General features: G+C 43.0%; 1 protein-coding gene across 1 annotated transcript in view; it reads right to left on the reverse strand.

Moving 5' to 3' along the window:
- Nucleotides 1-16175, reverse strand: part of TRPC5 (transient receptor potential cation channel subfamily C member 5) — a 174203-nt gene extending 158028 nt beyond the window's left edge. Inside the window, exon 1 of the mRNA XM_043896226.1 lies at nucleotides 15785-16175. Within this exon, the coding sequence (XP_043752161.1) occupies nucleotides 15785-16162 (378 nt within the window). The 5' untranslated portion in view covers nucleotides 16163-16175. The remainder of the gene's footprint in view (nucleotides 1-15784) is intronic.
- Between the last annotated feature and the right edge of the window lie 428 nt (nucleotides 16176-16603).

Consider the following 16603-nt stretch of genomic DNA (forward strand, 5'->3'; position numbering starts at 1 on the left):
GTGTTGAATATTTGAAAGTTGTTAAGAGAGTAGTCTTAAATTTTTCATCACAGAAAGAAAAGCAATTGTATATAATTATGTGTGTAGATGGCTAAATTGGGGCTTCCCAGGTAGCGCTAGTGGTAAAGAACCACCTGCCAATGCAGAAGACACAGAAGATGCAGGTTTGATCCCTGGATCAGGAAGATTCCCCCAGAGGCCGGCATAGCAACCCACTCCAGAATTCTTGCTGGGAGAATCCCACGGACAGAGGAGCCTGGTGGACTTCAGGCTACAGTCCATAGGGTCGCAAAGATAATATGTGTTGAATATTTGAAAGTTGGTAGAGTAGATCTTAAAATTTTCATCACAAGAAAGAAAAATAATTGCATATAATTATGTGTGGTCATGGGTGTTAACTAGACTAACTGAGGTGATCATTTCACAATGTATACAAATAGCAAATCACTGTTTTGTGTACCTGAAACTAATACATTATTATAAATCAATCATATCTCAATAAAATTACAGGGTACTTTCTGTGTTCCAAAAGCTGTTGTGAGGATTCCTAAATGAGTAAAACAGGCAAAGTCCTCTGGAGAGGTGACACAGACAACAAACATATATGTCAGGAGGTGCTCAGTGCTATGAAGAATCTTGATGCTCAGCAAGAGGTAGGGAGCAATGTGGAGGAACTATTTTTATACAGAGTGATCAAGGAAGACCTGCCTGATAAGGTAGCATTGAAGCAGATAGCTAAAGGAAGGAAGGGAGCCAGGCATGCAGCTTTGGGTTGACCAAAAAGTTCATTTGGATTTTTCCATTTTGGCCAACCCAATGCTTGAATGAGGAATATTTCAGGCAAAGGCACTGAGGCTAGATCATTCCTGTAAGAGGTGAGTGTGGCTGGAGCAATCGAGTGAGGTGAGAGAGGTAGATGAGGGGAAAGAACAGGAGCCTAGGTCATACAGGCCTTGAAGGCTTTGGAAAGGGGTTTTGGAGGGCTTTGGGCAGGTTGACATGATCTGACTTAGGTTTTAAAAGAGTGACTCTGGCTGTTCAGTTCAGTTCAGTTCAGTTCAGTTGCTCAGTCCTGTCCGACTCTTTGCGCCCCATGGACCGCAGCACACCAGACTTCCTTGTTCATCACCAACTCCTGGAGCCTACTCAAACTCATGTCCATTGTATCAGTGATACCATCCAACAATCTCATCCTCTGTCATCCCCTTCTCCTCCTCCCTTCAATCTTTCCAAGCATCAGGGTCTTTTCAAATGAGTTGGTTCTTCACATCAGGTGGCCAAAGTATTGGAGTTTCAGCTTCAGCATCAGTCCTTCCAATGAATATTCAGGACTGATTTCCTTTAGGATGGACTGGTTGGATCTCCTTGCAGTCCAAGGAACTCTCAAGAGTCTTCTCCAACACCACAGTTCAAAAGCAGCAATTCTTCGGTGCTCAGCTTTCTTTACAGTCCAACTCTCCAAGTCTCATACATACTGGAAAAACCATAGCTTTGACTAGACAGACCTTTGTTGGTAAAGTAATGTTTCTGCTTTTTAATATGCTGTCTAGGTTTGTCATAGCTTTTCTTCCAAGGAGCAAGTGTCTTTTAATTTCATGGCTGCAGTCACCATCTGCAGTGATTTTGGAGCCCCCCCAAAATAAAGTCTTTCCTTGTTTCCATTGTTTCCCCATCTATTTGCCATGAAGTGATGGGACCGGATGCCATGATCTTAGGTTTTAAAAGAGTGACTCTGTTAGAATACTAGATTATATGGGAGATCAGTTAGAAGGCAGCTACAATCATCTGGGTAAGAGGTAACTATGGCTTTGACCAGGGGGAGATGGTGGTGATGAGAGGTGGTGGTGGTGAGAGGTGGTCATATTCTAGGGTGGTCTGGAATGATTCAAGGCTTGAAGTCTCTTCTCATGGACATCTCATGGTTTCCTCTATTCTTTTAGCCTCCTTTAAACATTATGAGTCTCTAATTGCAGTTCACCTACTTCAGAGGAAAGCTTGATTTATCCTTTTTGTGAATTCTCCAAATGATCAGCCCTTCTCAAATCAAAGTGGGAAAAAATAACCTAAACAGGCAATTGATAAGAGAAGGCGTATCCTCTTTGAGCTTGTTAAGGCTGTTCTATTCCAAGGCTTAATGCCATTTTATTGGGTGCTGGACAAGAAGACACGAAAAGCCTCTGCATTATCAAGAATCTCTCCGGCATATCAGTCAGGGCTGCCTGATCATCCTACTTGACACTGGTCTTAGACTACTCTCTCAGTGTCCCAAACACATTCTCAATCTAGAGGATTATGTTAGCACAATGTCAAACAAAGTTAAGTGTTTGGAAAATATCCTATGTATCAGATCAATGTAGACAATTTGGAGAGTTTAGATCAGAAGGAGTATATATAGACTTGTCATGTCACATTTCCTCCCTCTTATGTTTCCTCCCTACTAAGGAAATCTAGGAAAATGATTTGCTGTATAATTTGATACTTGCCATCTTTTCTGCAGTAACAACTTTGCTGCCAACAAAGTCAAGGCAAAGGATGAATTTTATGGATTTTTGCCATTGTCTTGATAATAGAACTCACTCCTCTGCTAAAGACCAACCCCTCTTCCTGTTTCTGTCACCTTTCTACTTCTCTTGTACGTAAAGTGTAGGCCTATCTCATTCTTTTCTGCGCCTCCAACTTGTCAAACTCTAGCTAAAACAGCCATATAGACTTTCCTTCCTTTGAACAAAGACACTTAAGCACTAAACTGGAAACTTATGAATAAAAGTGATGAAGCATAAATACCCTTTCATACAAGCTCTCTTACATCAGAGACAGACACTAAGACATTTAAAGCATCACTTAAAACAACCCTATACTTCTATGCAGAAAAGTTAAATTGAGAGTAGAAACAAGCTCTGCTCTTTGCTCCAGAGTTGCTGTAAAACTCAGGGTAGATTGGTTTTTAATAAATCAAAGGTGAACATTTTTGAAGAATGAATAAATTGCTAATGACCTTAATATACAAAGAGTTTAGATAAAAACAGTAAGAAAAAAATGACTCTGGTAGAAGAATGGGCTAAAAAATATTAACAGTTGATTCACAGAATACAAATTTCTTATCATATGAAAGGATATAAAACACCACTTACTTGAAAAAGAAATTCCAAAGTAAAATAGTAATGAGATAGTAGTTTTTACCTGTCAGATTGGCAAAGATTTTTTAAAATCTTTGATTTTTTTTGCAGTCTGTGATTGTAAGGATGTGCAAACCAAGCACTTTCACATGATGTTGGTAGGAGAGCAGTTTGGCAATATGTATAAAATTAAATAATGCACATACTCTGTGATTCCAAAATCTTATTTCTATGAATTTACAGATATAATCACACAACAGAAACACATAGAGAGAAGAATATTCATCAGAGCATTGTTTAGAAAAGTAAAAACCAAAACCTAAATACCCTTGAAACAATTTAAATGTTCATTAAAAGAGGACTGTTTAAATAAATAAGGTACATTTTTTTGGGGCCAGTCACATGGCTTGTAAGACCTTAGGTCCCCAACCAGGGGTTGAACCTTCACCCTCAGTAGTGAAAGAATCAAGCCCTAACCACTGAACAACCCAGGAGTTCCCAATAAGGCAACTTTGTATTGAAAGTGAAAGTCGCTCAGTCATGTCCCACTCTTTGTGACCCCATGGACTATACAGTCCATGGAATTCTCCAGCCCAGAATACTGGGGTGGATAGCCTTTCCCTTCTCCATGGGGATCTTCCTATCCCAGGCATTGAACCCAGGTCTCCTGCATTGCAGGAGGATTCTTTACCAGCTGAGCCACCAGAGAAGTGAAAGTGAAGTTGCTCAGTCATGTCCAACTCTTTGCAACCCCATGGATTGTAGCCTACCAGGTTCCTCCGTCCATAGGATTTTTCAGGCAAGAATACTGGAGTGGGTTGCCATTTCCTTCTCCAGGAGATCTTCCTGACCCAGGGATTGAACCCAGGTCTCCCGCATTATAGGCAGATGCTTTACCGTCTGAGCCACCAGGGAAGCCCGTATAATATAATATTGTCATTAAAAGAATACAATAAAGATAAACATCCTCATAGGAAAAGATGTCACAATGTATTGTTAAGGAAAAAGAAACCAATTGCACAACATTTGTGAAGAGAAGTCTGTGTGTGTTTGTGTATATTTGTTTCTGCTTAATATGCACAGATACCTAGGAGGACACAGCTATATCATTCATAGTGGACTTGTGAGAGTGGGAAATGGGATGTTTTCCTTCACATGTTTTTATATTGTTCTAATTCTTACATTATTACTTTTATAGAAAAAACTCCAAAATAAACAAATAGATGTGGAGAAGGGTGCTGATGACCTTGGATCTTGGTACTAGAATAATTTGTTACCTCAGAGAGTTAAGAAAGAAGGGAGGGGGAAAGTAAAGATGACAAATATTCCTTTTGGTTGGGTAGACAAAGCCCAAACTGTCTTAAACACCAGCTGTCTCAGCAGGGTTAGAAGCCTTCCCCGTGCAGGCCCACTGGAAGGAAGGGAGACAACAATCTGCCTGTTTGATGACAACAGGATGGATTGGAAGATCAGGAGAGGTCATTTTTAGCCCCCAAATTCTATCCACTATTCCATTATGGAAAATGGAGCTGATGGAGTTACAAACATCAAATCACTCCAGGTTGTCCTTGAAGATCAGAACGGGACTTAGAAATTACACTCTCCAGCTTCAGAGGTGTTTGTTATGGGTCATAACATATTTTTCTTTTCTTTTTTCTTTCTTTTCTTGGGGAACAGGTGAAAGTGGGACCAACTTCTTCTCCCTCTCTGATCTGACTTTCTTTGGAAGGTTCTTTCAATGCCTTTTTCTCATCTGGCTTGCAGCCCTCCTTTACTAATGGACAGGTAATAACAATTCACTTGATAGCGAGGGGAACCAGGAAGATTTCCCTCATCCAAGCTCCTGGTAATCATGTGCTGATTACCTTCCATCTACCAAGGACTTCAAAGGGCTGACATACTTCTTAGAATAGAGACCAACTGCTAGATTGGGGTCACTTAATCCTGCCAGAGGTCATGAAGTGTGCATTTATCGCCAGGTCCCTGAATCTGGGATGAATCACCTGAATCACTGAGGTGACTCTTCTTCTGACTCTAGAGGCTTTCTGCCGATACAAAAAACCATTTTCCTCATCCTGTTTTGTCTGGTGGCTTCACTATCCTTCCAAGCCTAGGGCTCAATTTATCAGTGACAATCGGCATGGTGTGAGAGTGTCATTAACCAGCCCTCTTTTCTTAAGCTATCAACCCTGTGCCTGTATTTTGAACTTTATTCTACAGGAAATAAAGAGCAAGTGTGGTCATTTGAGTGAGGTGATTAGATACCTCTATTCCCACATATACAGCACTTTCTTCTCTCTCACAGCATGATGTTGCATTGGCCAAAAAGTTCTTTCAGGTTTCCCATAACATCTTCCAGAAAAACCTGAAATAACTTTTTGGCCAACCCAGTACTTTGACTCATTGTTTATATGTTTGCCTCCTCACTTCAATTAAGTTATTCAAAGGGACTTTATAACCAACTGTGTGTGGATGGCTGAAGGAGAGAATGAAGATGAAGACATGTGCATGTTTCAAATCTAGATAATTGAATGGATAAATGGAAGGGTAAAGGTTCCATCCAGAAAGGATACACTGAATGAGGAAGAGGATTTGGAGGGCAAAATGAGGCTGGTCAAGGATTAACAACACAGGGTCTGCTGCCAGACTGCCTAGGTTTGAATCTTGGTTTGCACTTACTAGCTGTATGAACTTGGGAAAGTCATTTAACCTCTTTATGCCTTGATATCCCCATTTGTAAGAATGGATAATAGTATTATCCTGTACCACAGGATGGTTGTATTGAATAAGTTAATGTAGGTTATGTACTTAGATTCATGCCTGGCACATAGTAAGTGCTAAATTGGTGCTTTTATTTTATTATTTGACATAGGGGATTTAAATGTTTGTGGTACATTTAAAATGTATTTTGAAATTTGGAAAATAAATTACAGGTCTTGTAATAGATAATGAGCTAGAAAGGGAAAAGTCACAGAACTGTGGACAGCATCGATATCAAAGGGATAACAAGAAGGATTTTGTAAAAGAGACTGAATGACAGTGGTCAGAGAGGGAGGGGGAATCAGGTAGGCATTCTATCCTGGAAACCAAGAGAGTTGTCAAGCTAAGAGATTAAAATGGGACATAGACATTGGACCTGCAACTACAGGGAGGGGTTGGAAGGGAGGAGGGAGAGAGTGCCATTTGGGGAAGAAGATAAAAGAAGAGAGCCAAAGATAAATATGGCCAGCTCCTCACAAATATTTGTTGAGGGGCAGCCCTGTCCAAAAGGCCCCTGGGTGGCCATAGACTCATTTCTCCTTGACTACAACTAGGATCAGAGGATAAAGAAGGAGGGTAGATGAACAGGGACTCAAGAACTAACATGTCTGATAAGACTGAAGACCCACCTGGCCAAGTGTCCTGTCTCTGAGTGAGGTATCTGGGGCCTTCCCCCATGAGGTTAATCTCATGAGGGTAATGGGAGACCCAGGCATGGCTTTCCTCACCAGCCCTTCACTCCAGAACCCACTGTGAACTGGCCAGCATCATTCCCACTACCCACGTCATTGCTCATTCACTTCTTTGACAAGTATCCCATCCCCTTCTTTCTTCCTTTCCAGCTTAAAGCCTATTACTTTTCTGAAGTGCTCCTCCCCTGAAACCTCTTTGTCTACTTGTAACCAGATTGGCCTTCCGTATCATCCACATCACACATTTTAGATAATGTAACACACATTTCTTTGCCCCGTTCTATTTCTGTGCCATGTTTGTTGTTGGCGTATGGAAAGGAATCAGTACAAGGCAATGTTTGGTGCTCTGGGATAGGACAGCTGGGAGGAGAGTGCTGAGTTTTGTGCTGATATTTCACACTTGAACTGAGTTTGTGACAAGAATCATAAGTTGAAAAAAATGAATAACAGTGAGGAACCTGGAGTGCAAAGGAGACAGAAGATGGCTGTCCTCTAGATAACTGTGCATGTGATGTGAAGGAGGAGGTGGGGGATAATATTATACATGTATGAGACACAGCCCAGGGACAGAGGAGAACAGGAAAGTCCCTAATTAGACATGTGTATGTGGGCCACATACAACCATGAGCTTGAGGCTACAGAACGAAGCCCTGAGTTGGTGGGAACCCTGAAAGGGATGGGACAGGGGGTGTTAGTCATGGCTAAAAAAAACCTCATGTGTTTTTATTTAGTGACTTGCTCTTGAGATACTTTCAAAGTTCTTCCTTGTGAAGCTAGCTCCCTTGGCTTACTTGGGACCAAGTTTAATTACATTTTTCTTTCTGATCACTAGCTTAAGTCTTTTGTGTCCCTTGGAACACAGGAGGCTAGGCCCACTGGGAGGGATGCATGGGTTGGACAGCCTGTGCATATCTTCTCTCCCCATGAGACTCCATTTCTTGAGCGCACTCACTGTATCTTTCAGTTTTATGGTGAGGCATATGATTAGTACTCAGACATACTTAGAAACTTGAATCGAACTAAAGAGAATGAATCATTCGCTGGAATTCTGTCATGAATGAGTTGTTTTAGATAGACACTACGTGCAGCTGTTTTGGTGATTTTCAGCTTTGTTGTAAATGTTACTGTTTCTGATGATTCCTTGATGGTAGCATGGGGGAGTAGAAATAGTAGCTTGGGAGACAAGAAGCTTTTGTGCCAGTTTTGGCTCAGCTGAGGGACCCTGGGCACATCACTTCAGACCAAATGATCTCTAAACTCTATGATTCTGCTCTGTGAGTAAGTCAGCACAGATATGGGAGAGGAGAGAATTCACTTCATCAGTTTGGTTAATATGCTGCCACGTGGTCATTCTGACATTTTCTTCCAATGAAGTGGCTGATTTATTTTCTTGACTTGATTGACAAAACCCAGGTTTCTGGCCTAGCTCTTTGACCCTGGAATGAGACTCATAGAATTAAAGCTGTAACTCAGATTATTATAGTGATAAATACCTACTATTATATTGGGCAATTCAGGTACCAAAGGGTTAATAATATTTTGTATTAATTCTAATGATATGAGTATCATTATTGAATGCTATGTGCCACAAAGTGTATCAGATGTTAAAAAATAATTCTCATTTAAATTTTACAACAACTGATGAGGTAGGTAATATTAATCTCATTACACAGATAAGGAAACATGCTCGATCAGGCCAAACAACTTTCCTAAAGTCTTGCAGTCTGAACTTTTAGCCACTGTGTGCTCATATGTGCTTTATATATATTTAAAAATGAATAAATGAGGCACTTCCCTGGTGATCCAGTGTCTGAGACTCTACACTCCAAATGCAGGGGGCCTGGGTAAGATCCCTAGTCAGGGAACTAGATCACACATGCCACAACTAAGAGTTTGCATGCCACAACTAAGACATGGAGCAGCAAAATAAATAAATATTAAAAATGAATAAATGATATTAGCCAGTAGAAAATATCAGCATAGTTTCAATTAGTAGGAACAGGAATAGTACAACTGCCCATATATTGAGTATTCACTATGTCAAACATTGTTCTAAGTCATATACATGGATTATTTCATTTAGTTTTCACTAGAACTCTATGAAGTAGGCTCCATCATCGTTCCCATTTACAGATGAAGAAACTGAGATTTGGTGAGATCAAGCAACTTGTCCAAGGAAGCACACCTACTAAAACAACTAAGACTCCAAAGCTTCTGATCCTTCTACCACTCCAAGCTGCCTGTAAATAGCAGGGTGACATTTGCCATTCTCTCCTTTCCTTTCTTCTCTCATATTAAGTTTTGAGATTTATAGGTCAGAGATTGTAGGGCCCCTCTCTATGCATCAGTCACCTTTTCCCAGGCCCTCAGTGTCCTTTCTACGCTCTGCGATCCCTCCGTGGGACCAAGGGTCAGATAGGGGAAGGGAGAAGCGGAGTGCTTTGTTGCTGATTTTCTACAATCTCAACACAAACAACTTATCGTGTTGTTGAGACTTAATCTCGCTAACTCATCTGTGAGACCAATTTTAATTTGAAGCCATCTGCCACAGACAAATGAGTAATTATGGCAGAGCCCAGAGGGGTGGGCCATGGGGAGAAGGTTGGCTTGGTCTCTTTCCACCTGCCTGCATTGAAGCAAGTGACCAAGAAAGCAAATGACTTGGGTGGACTGTTGAGGCAGAGGACAGCAGCTCTACCTCCCTGTTGCTCAAACCCATAGACTCCAGTGAATGAGGAGTGATGACTGTGAGGTCATGGCAGCAGAAGGGAGACCACTGTCATCAAGGCCAGGCAGAAGGAGGTAATCTGTGAGCTGGGCCAGCTCGCTCACCAGCCTCTCCCTTTCGCTGTAGTACTGGCAGTGCCTAGTGGTGAATGCCACTTGCCAGCTGGTCTCTCCACACAACATCACAGGCTAAGTCAAACTGATGGAGTGAAGCTGGAAATAATAGTCACTGAACTCTATCTAGCATGAAATTTTGTTTCAAAAAACTTTAATATATCTTTATCTTATTTCTTCCTCATAACAGGCCCCTATATTAAGTAGGCATGGATATTATTAGCTTCATTTTATAGATGAGGAAATTGAGCTATAGGGTGATTCCGTAACTGGACACTTGGAAAAGACCTTAGGACTTGCCCAAGGTCAGTCAGTCTGTTAGCTATAAGCTGGCTAACATCTCAAACTCAGGAATAGAATCTGTCATTCTGTCTTCTAGAGCAGTGGTTTTCTAGTTATGCTTGCTCTTCAGGGCCAAGGAGTTATGGGGAGAGAGCGAAAGGGGGAGGGGGGGGAATGTGTGTGTGAACAAATGGGCTTTGGGGCCCTGACCTGTACTTAAACTAGGGCAGCTCTGCTTGGGTCTGTTTTACATCTGGGCAGGATTTCATTTAATGAAAGACTCTGCTACTGAAAATGTTTGAAAGCCACTTGTCTAGACTGATATTTCTCATTGAAAGTGTAGTGGGTTGGATTGTATCCCCCTCAAAAGATATGTTCGAGTCTTAATACCTGGCACCTGTGAATGTGACCTTCTATGGAAAACAGGGTCTTTGCAGGTATAATCAAGTTACAATGAGGTAGTTCTGGATTATGGTGGGCCCTTAATCGAATGACTGGTGTCCCTATCAGGGAGAGAGAAGAGGGTTTGGACACAGACACACAGAAGAAGGACACCGAGGAGAACTGCATGTAATGATGGAGGCAGAGATTAGAGTGATGCAGCTACAAACCAAGGTATGGGACAGATTCTATCTTAGAGCCTCCAGAAGAAACCAAGTCTGCCAACACCTGCGTTTCGGGCTTCTGGCCTCTTGAACTGTGAGAGAATACTTTTACTTTAAGCCACCCAGTTTGTAGTAATTAGTTATGACAGCTGTAGGGAACAAATCCAGAGAGGCACATAGACATCTTCCCTGGATATGGGTGGTAGTGGGCTTATTAAAATGCTGGTTCCATTTGTATGATTTCTTACTTACAAAATAGAAAGAGACTCACAGACTGAGACAATGAACTTATGGTTGCTGGGGGTGGGGGAAGGATGGAGGGAAGGGATAGTTAGGGAGTTTGGGATGAACATGTACACACTGCTATATTTAAAATGGATAACCAACAAGGACCTACTGTACAGCACAGGGAACTCTGTTCAATTTTATGTGGCAGCCTGGATGGGAGGGGAGTTTGGGGGAGAAAGGATACATGTATATGTATGGCCAAGTCCCTTTGCTGTGTACCTGAAACTATCACAACATTGTTTGTTAATCAACTTTACCCCAATACAAAATAAAAAGTATAAAAATGCTGATTCCAGGCCCCAAACCCCAAGATTATGATTCTGTAGTTATGCAACAGGGCTTAGGTATCTTCATTTTGACATTTTCCATACGCACAAAGCTTGATCTTTGAGCCAGTTTTGACCATAGACAGATTCAAGGCTCCTCTTGGGACTGGAACTGGATTGTCTTCCCCTGCTGATGATGCTCCCCTGTCGGTTCCAAGATTCAGTGGGTAAAGGGAGCAGGTTTGATGGACAAGAAATACATTGGATTAAACCTTCTGTAGTCTAAACATTTTTGAGAAACTGCAGAGAATAATGAGAATTATTTCAGAGTGTTCACCCCTAAGGAATTTCAAGTCCCCCAGGTGGCCAACATCTATCCCTAAGGGAATAGGCTGTAGTGGTTAGGGAGTGGATGCTGCCAAGAGGGTTGGTTTTCTAGAGTAGCAAGAAGACCACAGAATAACACACACACACACACAGTCTTCTATTTATTGTCTGCTTCAGGAAATTCTATCTGATAGAGCATTACCATTTTAACTTTAAGATTTGGTCCTTATTAAAGATGCAGGTGTCCATGTGAGTGCCAATACGTGAAGCCAGTATCAGCCATTTACGCCCAGCCTCTGGTCTTTATTTGAAAGCAGTTTTTGATAAGCTAGAAGAGGAAGAAGAGCATGATGGTCTGGGGCTAGGGCTGAGCAAAGGGGGTCTGGTTGCAAGCCTGAAGGCAAACTTCTTTGTCAGTAAATCCATAGAGGGCACTAGTTTATCCAGCCAAGACTGAGGGAGCTCAGCTGTTCCCAGTCCTTTAGTGAGCTAGAGGAGGGCCTCTGGGTCAGGTGTTTGGATTCTGTGTATAGGAGAAGTGCCTTCCTGAGAGTCGCCTGCCCAGCTGGACCGGAGGCCCTTCAGGAGTTCTGTGTTTGCTCACATCCCTGACTGCTCCCAGGTAAACAAATCTTGTTTCTATCTCCCAGAAAGGCAGAGCTCCAGCACTGTGGCAGGCTGTTGTTATAGTTACTGATATATGACTTATCGCAGCAATTGTCAGAGTGATGGAAGAAAATGCAATTTAGCACCAGCTGCTCGTAGGGGTTGTGCGAGAAGAGAAAGCTGCTCAAGAGACCCGGGGAGGGAGCTGGCTTTGTGGGTTTATATATATGGTATGATATTCAAGTGTGGACAAAGGAGGTCTTATATTCTCAGTGAGTCAGAAAGAACCTTGGTGAAAGACAGCCCGTCCCAAATAGCTTCATCTAGGTTTCATATCCCTGACATTCCACCAGCAATGCTTCATTCATGTGAGTTAAGCACTGCTTTTATGAAGGGGAAGATCATGCCTTAAATTGTAATGGGTTGGCCAAAATGTTTGTTTGTTCAACGAATACATTGTTCAATACATTTCTTGAAAAGGAAAATATGTCTTTTATTTTAACTTAAAACTAATGAACTTTTTGGCCAACCCAATACTTCAGAATGAGTTTGCCAGGTGCCTTTCTTCTTCAGGTTTTCTAGAGCAATGGGGACAGATGGGAAAAGGGAAAGTGAAAGTATTAATCTCTCAGTCATGTCTGACTCTTTGTGACCCTATGGACTGTAGCCTACCAGGCTCCTCTGTCCATGGAACACTTCAGGCAAGAAAACTGGAGTGGGTGGCCATTCCCTTCTCCAGGGGATCTTCTCAATCCAAGGATCGAACCCAGGTCTCCTGCATTGGCAGGTGGATTCTTTACCATCTGAGCCACCAGGACGAAGGGGAGCCCATCAAGTAAAGATTTGACCTACTTTCCAAACTCAGGAATAGGGCTGCTATTGGTAGTACCCTCTTTGGAAACTCTTCTGTGCTCTGCACTCTTTCAAAACAGTTATGATGCTAAATGGGATTGAATATGAAAGTCCAGGATGTCTTGTTCAAGCAGCTAGCTATGTGCTTTTCCAAGAGATACACACAAGCCCTTCTTGCTCATCGCAAGTATTTATCTGCCACCCATTATATACTAGGTACTGGGTCAGGTGTGGATGGCAGATACATGAAAACATGAAAAGTGGGGCATTAGATTATGCTTCCCATTTAAGAAACCATCTAATTACAAAGTCTAGTAAGGCTAGCTTCTTTCCACAAGTAAGGCTGACCTTACATATTTACTATGTGCTTGGTGTCAAGTGAAGGGTAGAGTCAGTGGCTACATCATCCATAGAGGTGGGCAAGGTCATCATGGAGGGGAGTAGCTGGGTAAGCCTTAATTCAGATTAGCACATTAAATCACTCAAACACTTAGCAGGGCTCTAGAAAAAAGGGGCCCAGAACAAATCAGTTGTGATGGGGATGGTGATGTGGACTGGGAATCATCTGCTTTGCTGTATATCCAAATCCTATAGACCTGTCCTTTCTAGAGAGGTCATTCATCCTCCACTGATGTGTGTGTGTGTGTGTGTGTGTGTGTGTGTGTGTGTATGTTAGTCACTCAGTTGTGTCCAACTCTTTGAGACCCCATGGACTCCTCTGTCCATAGGATTCTCAAGGAAAGAATCCTGGAGTGGATTGCCATTTCCTTTTCCACCTCCACTGATGTACCCTGTCTCAAAACTCCTGTGCTTGGGGTTCTCAGACTTAACTCAGACAGCCAGGGGAGCAGTATAGCCTAGTGCTTAAGAGGGTGGCTTTAGGGGCCAGGCAGCCTGGGTTTGAATGCTGGCTCTGACATTTATACCATCCTGTGGCTCAATTTGTCTCATCAGTATCATGGGGACAATCAGAATAGTGCCTGCCTCCCAGAGTAGCTGGGAGGATTAAATGGTGTGAGATGCTTAGCACAGTGCAGTTGCATGTGATTCATTCATAAAATAAATATTTATTGAGTGCCTTTGATATTGCAGGCACTCTCCCAGTGCTAGGATATAGCAGTGGAGAAGAGAGATAAGGCCCCTTCTCTCTTGGCACCGTATTAAATGTTGATTCAGGCCCTTTACCCAAGCAACTTTTAATCTAGTATCTTGTTTTCTGCTCTGTCAGTTCCAATTCCTGGTCTGCGAGTTATCTGTTAGCTTATTTTCATTCCTTTTTGTTTAACTAGGCAAGTATTAAAGCTATGAATTCCCTTTAAACTCAGCTTTGGTCATGTCCCGTAAGATTTGATGTTGAGTGTTTTCATTATCAATATTTTTTAAGCACTTTGCAAGTTGGGTTTCGGTTTGTGCTATTTGTACTTTTTAGTGTATTGTGGTATTCCATGTTGATGACTCTGTATTTTCTTTGTTCCTACTACATGCCTCTATGTACATATGTGCTCAATCATGTCCAGCTCTTTGCAACCCCATGGATTGTAGCCCGCCAGGCTCCTCTGTCCATGGGATTATCCAGGCAAGAATACTGGAGTGGGTTGCCATTTCCCCCTCCAGGGGATCTTCCCGACCCAGAGATTGAACCCCAGTCTTCTGCATTGGCAGATGGATTCTTTACAACTGTGCCACCTAGGAAGCCCACTACATACCCCTACTATGCTCTGAAAGAAGAGAGACAGTGGAGACCTTCCTGACTTGTGGGGTTTAGAAGGGCCCAGAGGGAAACAAGACTAGAAAAGATCATTAATGAAGGGTACTGAGTGCTAGGCTTTATGGGTTGGCTTCTCTTCTAGGGAAGAGCCATTGGAGTCACTGAAAGGATGAAAAGGAATGAGAAGATTGTTATGTTATTTGGGGAAGAATAAGCCATGTCATTGCTGAGGACAGTTTGAGAGGAAGAAAGAGAGTAGAAGCAGGGAGTCCAGATAGAAGCTTTCATGCTAGTCTAGTGTAGGGATTCTCAAACATGAGCGGCATTGCAGTCCCCTGGAGGGCTTGCTGGGCCCCATCCCCAGAGTGTCTGATCCAGTCTGATCCAGATCCAGTCTGATCTGGTGGCTTTCACATTTGCATTTTCTAACAAGTTCCCCTGGTGATGCTAATGTTGATGGTCCAGGAAGCACACTTGGGGAATTACTCATCTAGGAGAGAGATGATGAGAACCTGAGGCAGAGTGGCAGGAGATGGGTTAGAGAGGGAAAAAAGCACAAAAAAGATATTGGGAAGGAAAAACTCACTGGGCTCGGGGATTGAACATGAAGACAAGGGAGAGGAAGAACTCAAAGGTAACCAGAGTATTAAACTTTGGTTCCTCGGAAGATAGGAGAAATGCAGAGGCAAAACTCCAAACATCTAGGGGTGGAATGTAGTCACATGAATGAAACTAAGAGATATGTGTAAGTTCCTGGATCCATCTGCATCTGTGCCACAGCACTCAAGTTTAAAGGCCTCCTGTCCTTCAGGAAAGAGCAGGTGAGGAGAAAACTCAGGTCTGTGTTTCATCTCCCCTTCTCTCAAAAGTGACCTTTGAGTAGACAAAGGAAACGAAGATATAGAGCAGGAGGTAGGGAGCATAGAAACAGTTAGAATATTCTGGAAATGGAGAGCACAATTTTAGGTTGTGTGGACGCTTAGTTGCTCAGTCCTGTCCTACTCTTTGTGAAACCAAGGACTGTAGTCCACCAGGCTCCTCTGTCCATGGGATTTCCCAGACATGAATACTGGAGTGGGTTGCCATTTCCTCCTCCAGGGGATATTCCCTACCCTTCCCTACAGGGATCAAACCCATGTATCTTGCATCTCCTGTACTGGCAGGCAGATTCTTTACCACTATGCTACCTGAGAAGCCTGAGCATTGAATATATGTCAGCAAATATTAATAAGGAAAAAGCAAATGAGTAAAGCTCAGTATGGGCCATGCAGGGTAGCTCTAGGATCCCACGTGAGATCACTGGCGCTATTTTGGAGAGGAGAGGGTTGCCATTATAGGGCTTCTCAACTCCAGCCTACCTAACCTTCCTTAGTTTCATGGCTTCTGACCCTGTGATGCTATGCTGTCCCTGGTTATTTCCCAGGCTGTAGGGAATTCTTACCTGCTTCTCTCCACTGGGCCGCCTGTAGCTGAGCAGAAGCTCCACAGCACCCACCACTTCCTTGCGGATGGCGTAGAGCAGTGCATCGCCGACGTACACGCTGTGGTTCAGCAGGAGCTCCATGATCTCCAAGTTCTCATTCTCAATGGCAATGAGCAGGGCGCTCCGGCCCAGTGGGTCCATGCAGTTGATGTTGACATTGTAGTAGATCTCGGCCTCCTGGAGGGCCTGCTTCACAGTGGCGTAGTCCCCCTTCTCCACAGCATTGAGGAAGGCCTTCTCCTCAGCAGAGAGCTCTGTCTCTGCCCTCACAATCTGTAGGGGGATGCGGTCTCTGTACGGTGAGTAGTTGACCTTTTTGTAGTACAGTTGTGCCATGGTTCATAGCAATTTTGAAACCTAAATGAGGAGACAGAGGGAGATCAAAGACAGTTAGATACCTGCAGCTCTCAAGTGGTCCGTTATGCAGGCAGCCTTGCTAGGGACTTGAAAAATCCTTAGCTGTTTTAAAGCTACAATCTTTCTCCTCTTGCAAAGGAGTATACAGAAGAAAGAGCCCGGGCTTTTGGGTCAGAAAGACCTGGGTTCAATCTCTGGCTTTACCAGGTCTGTGACCTTAGAGAAGTTACTCAGGCTCACTGTGCTTCAGTTTCCTATTATTAAGCTTGTTTGTGTAAGTCACTCAGTTGTGTCCAACTCTTTGCGACCCCATGGACTGTATCCTGGTGGGAAATCCCTGGGATTTCCCAGGCAAGAATACTGGAGTGGGCTGCCATGCCCTCCTCCAGGGGATCTTCCTGACCCAGGGATTGTACTGGG

The sequence above is a fragment of the Cervus elaphus genome, chromosome X (assembly GCF_910594005.1).
Source record: "Cervus elaphus chromosome X, mCerEla1.1, whole genome shotgun sequence".
NCBI classification, from domain to species: domain Eukaryota; kingdom Metazoa; phylum Chordata; class Mammalia; order Artiodactyla; family Cervidae; genus Cervus; species Cervus elaphus.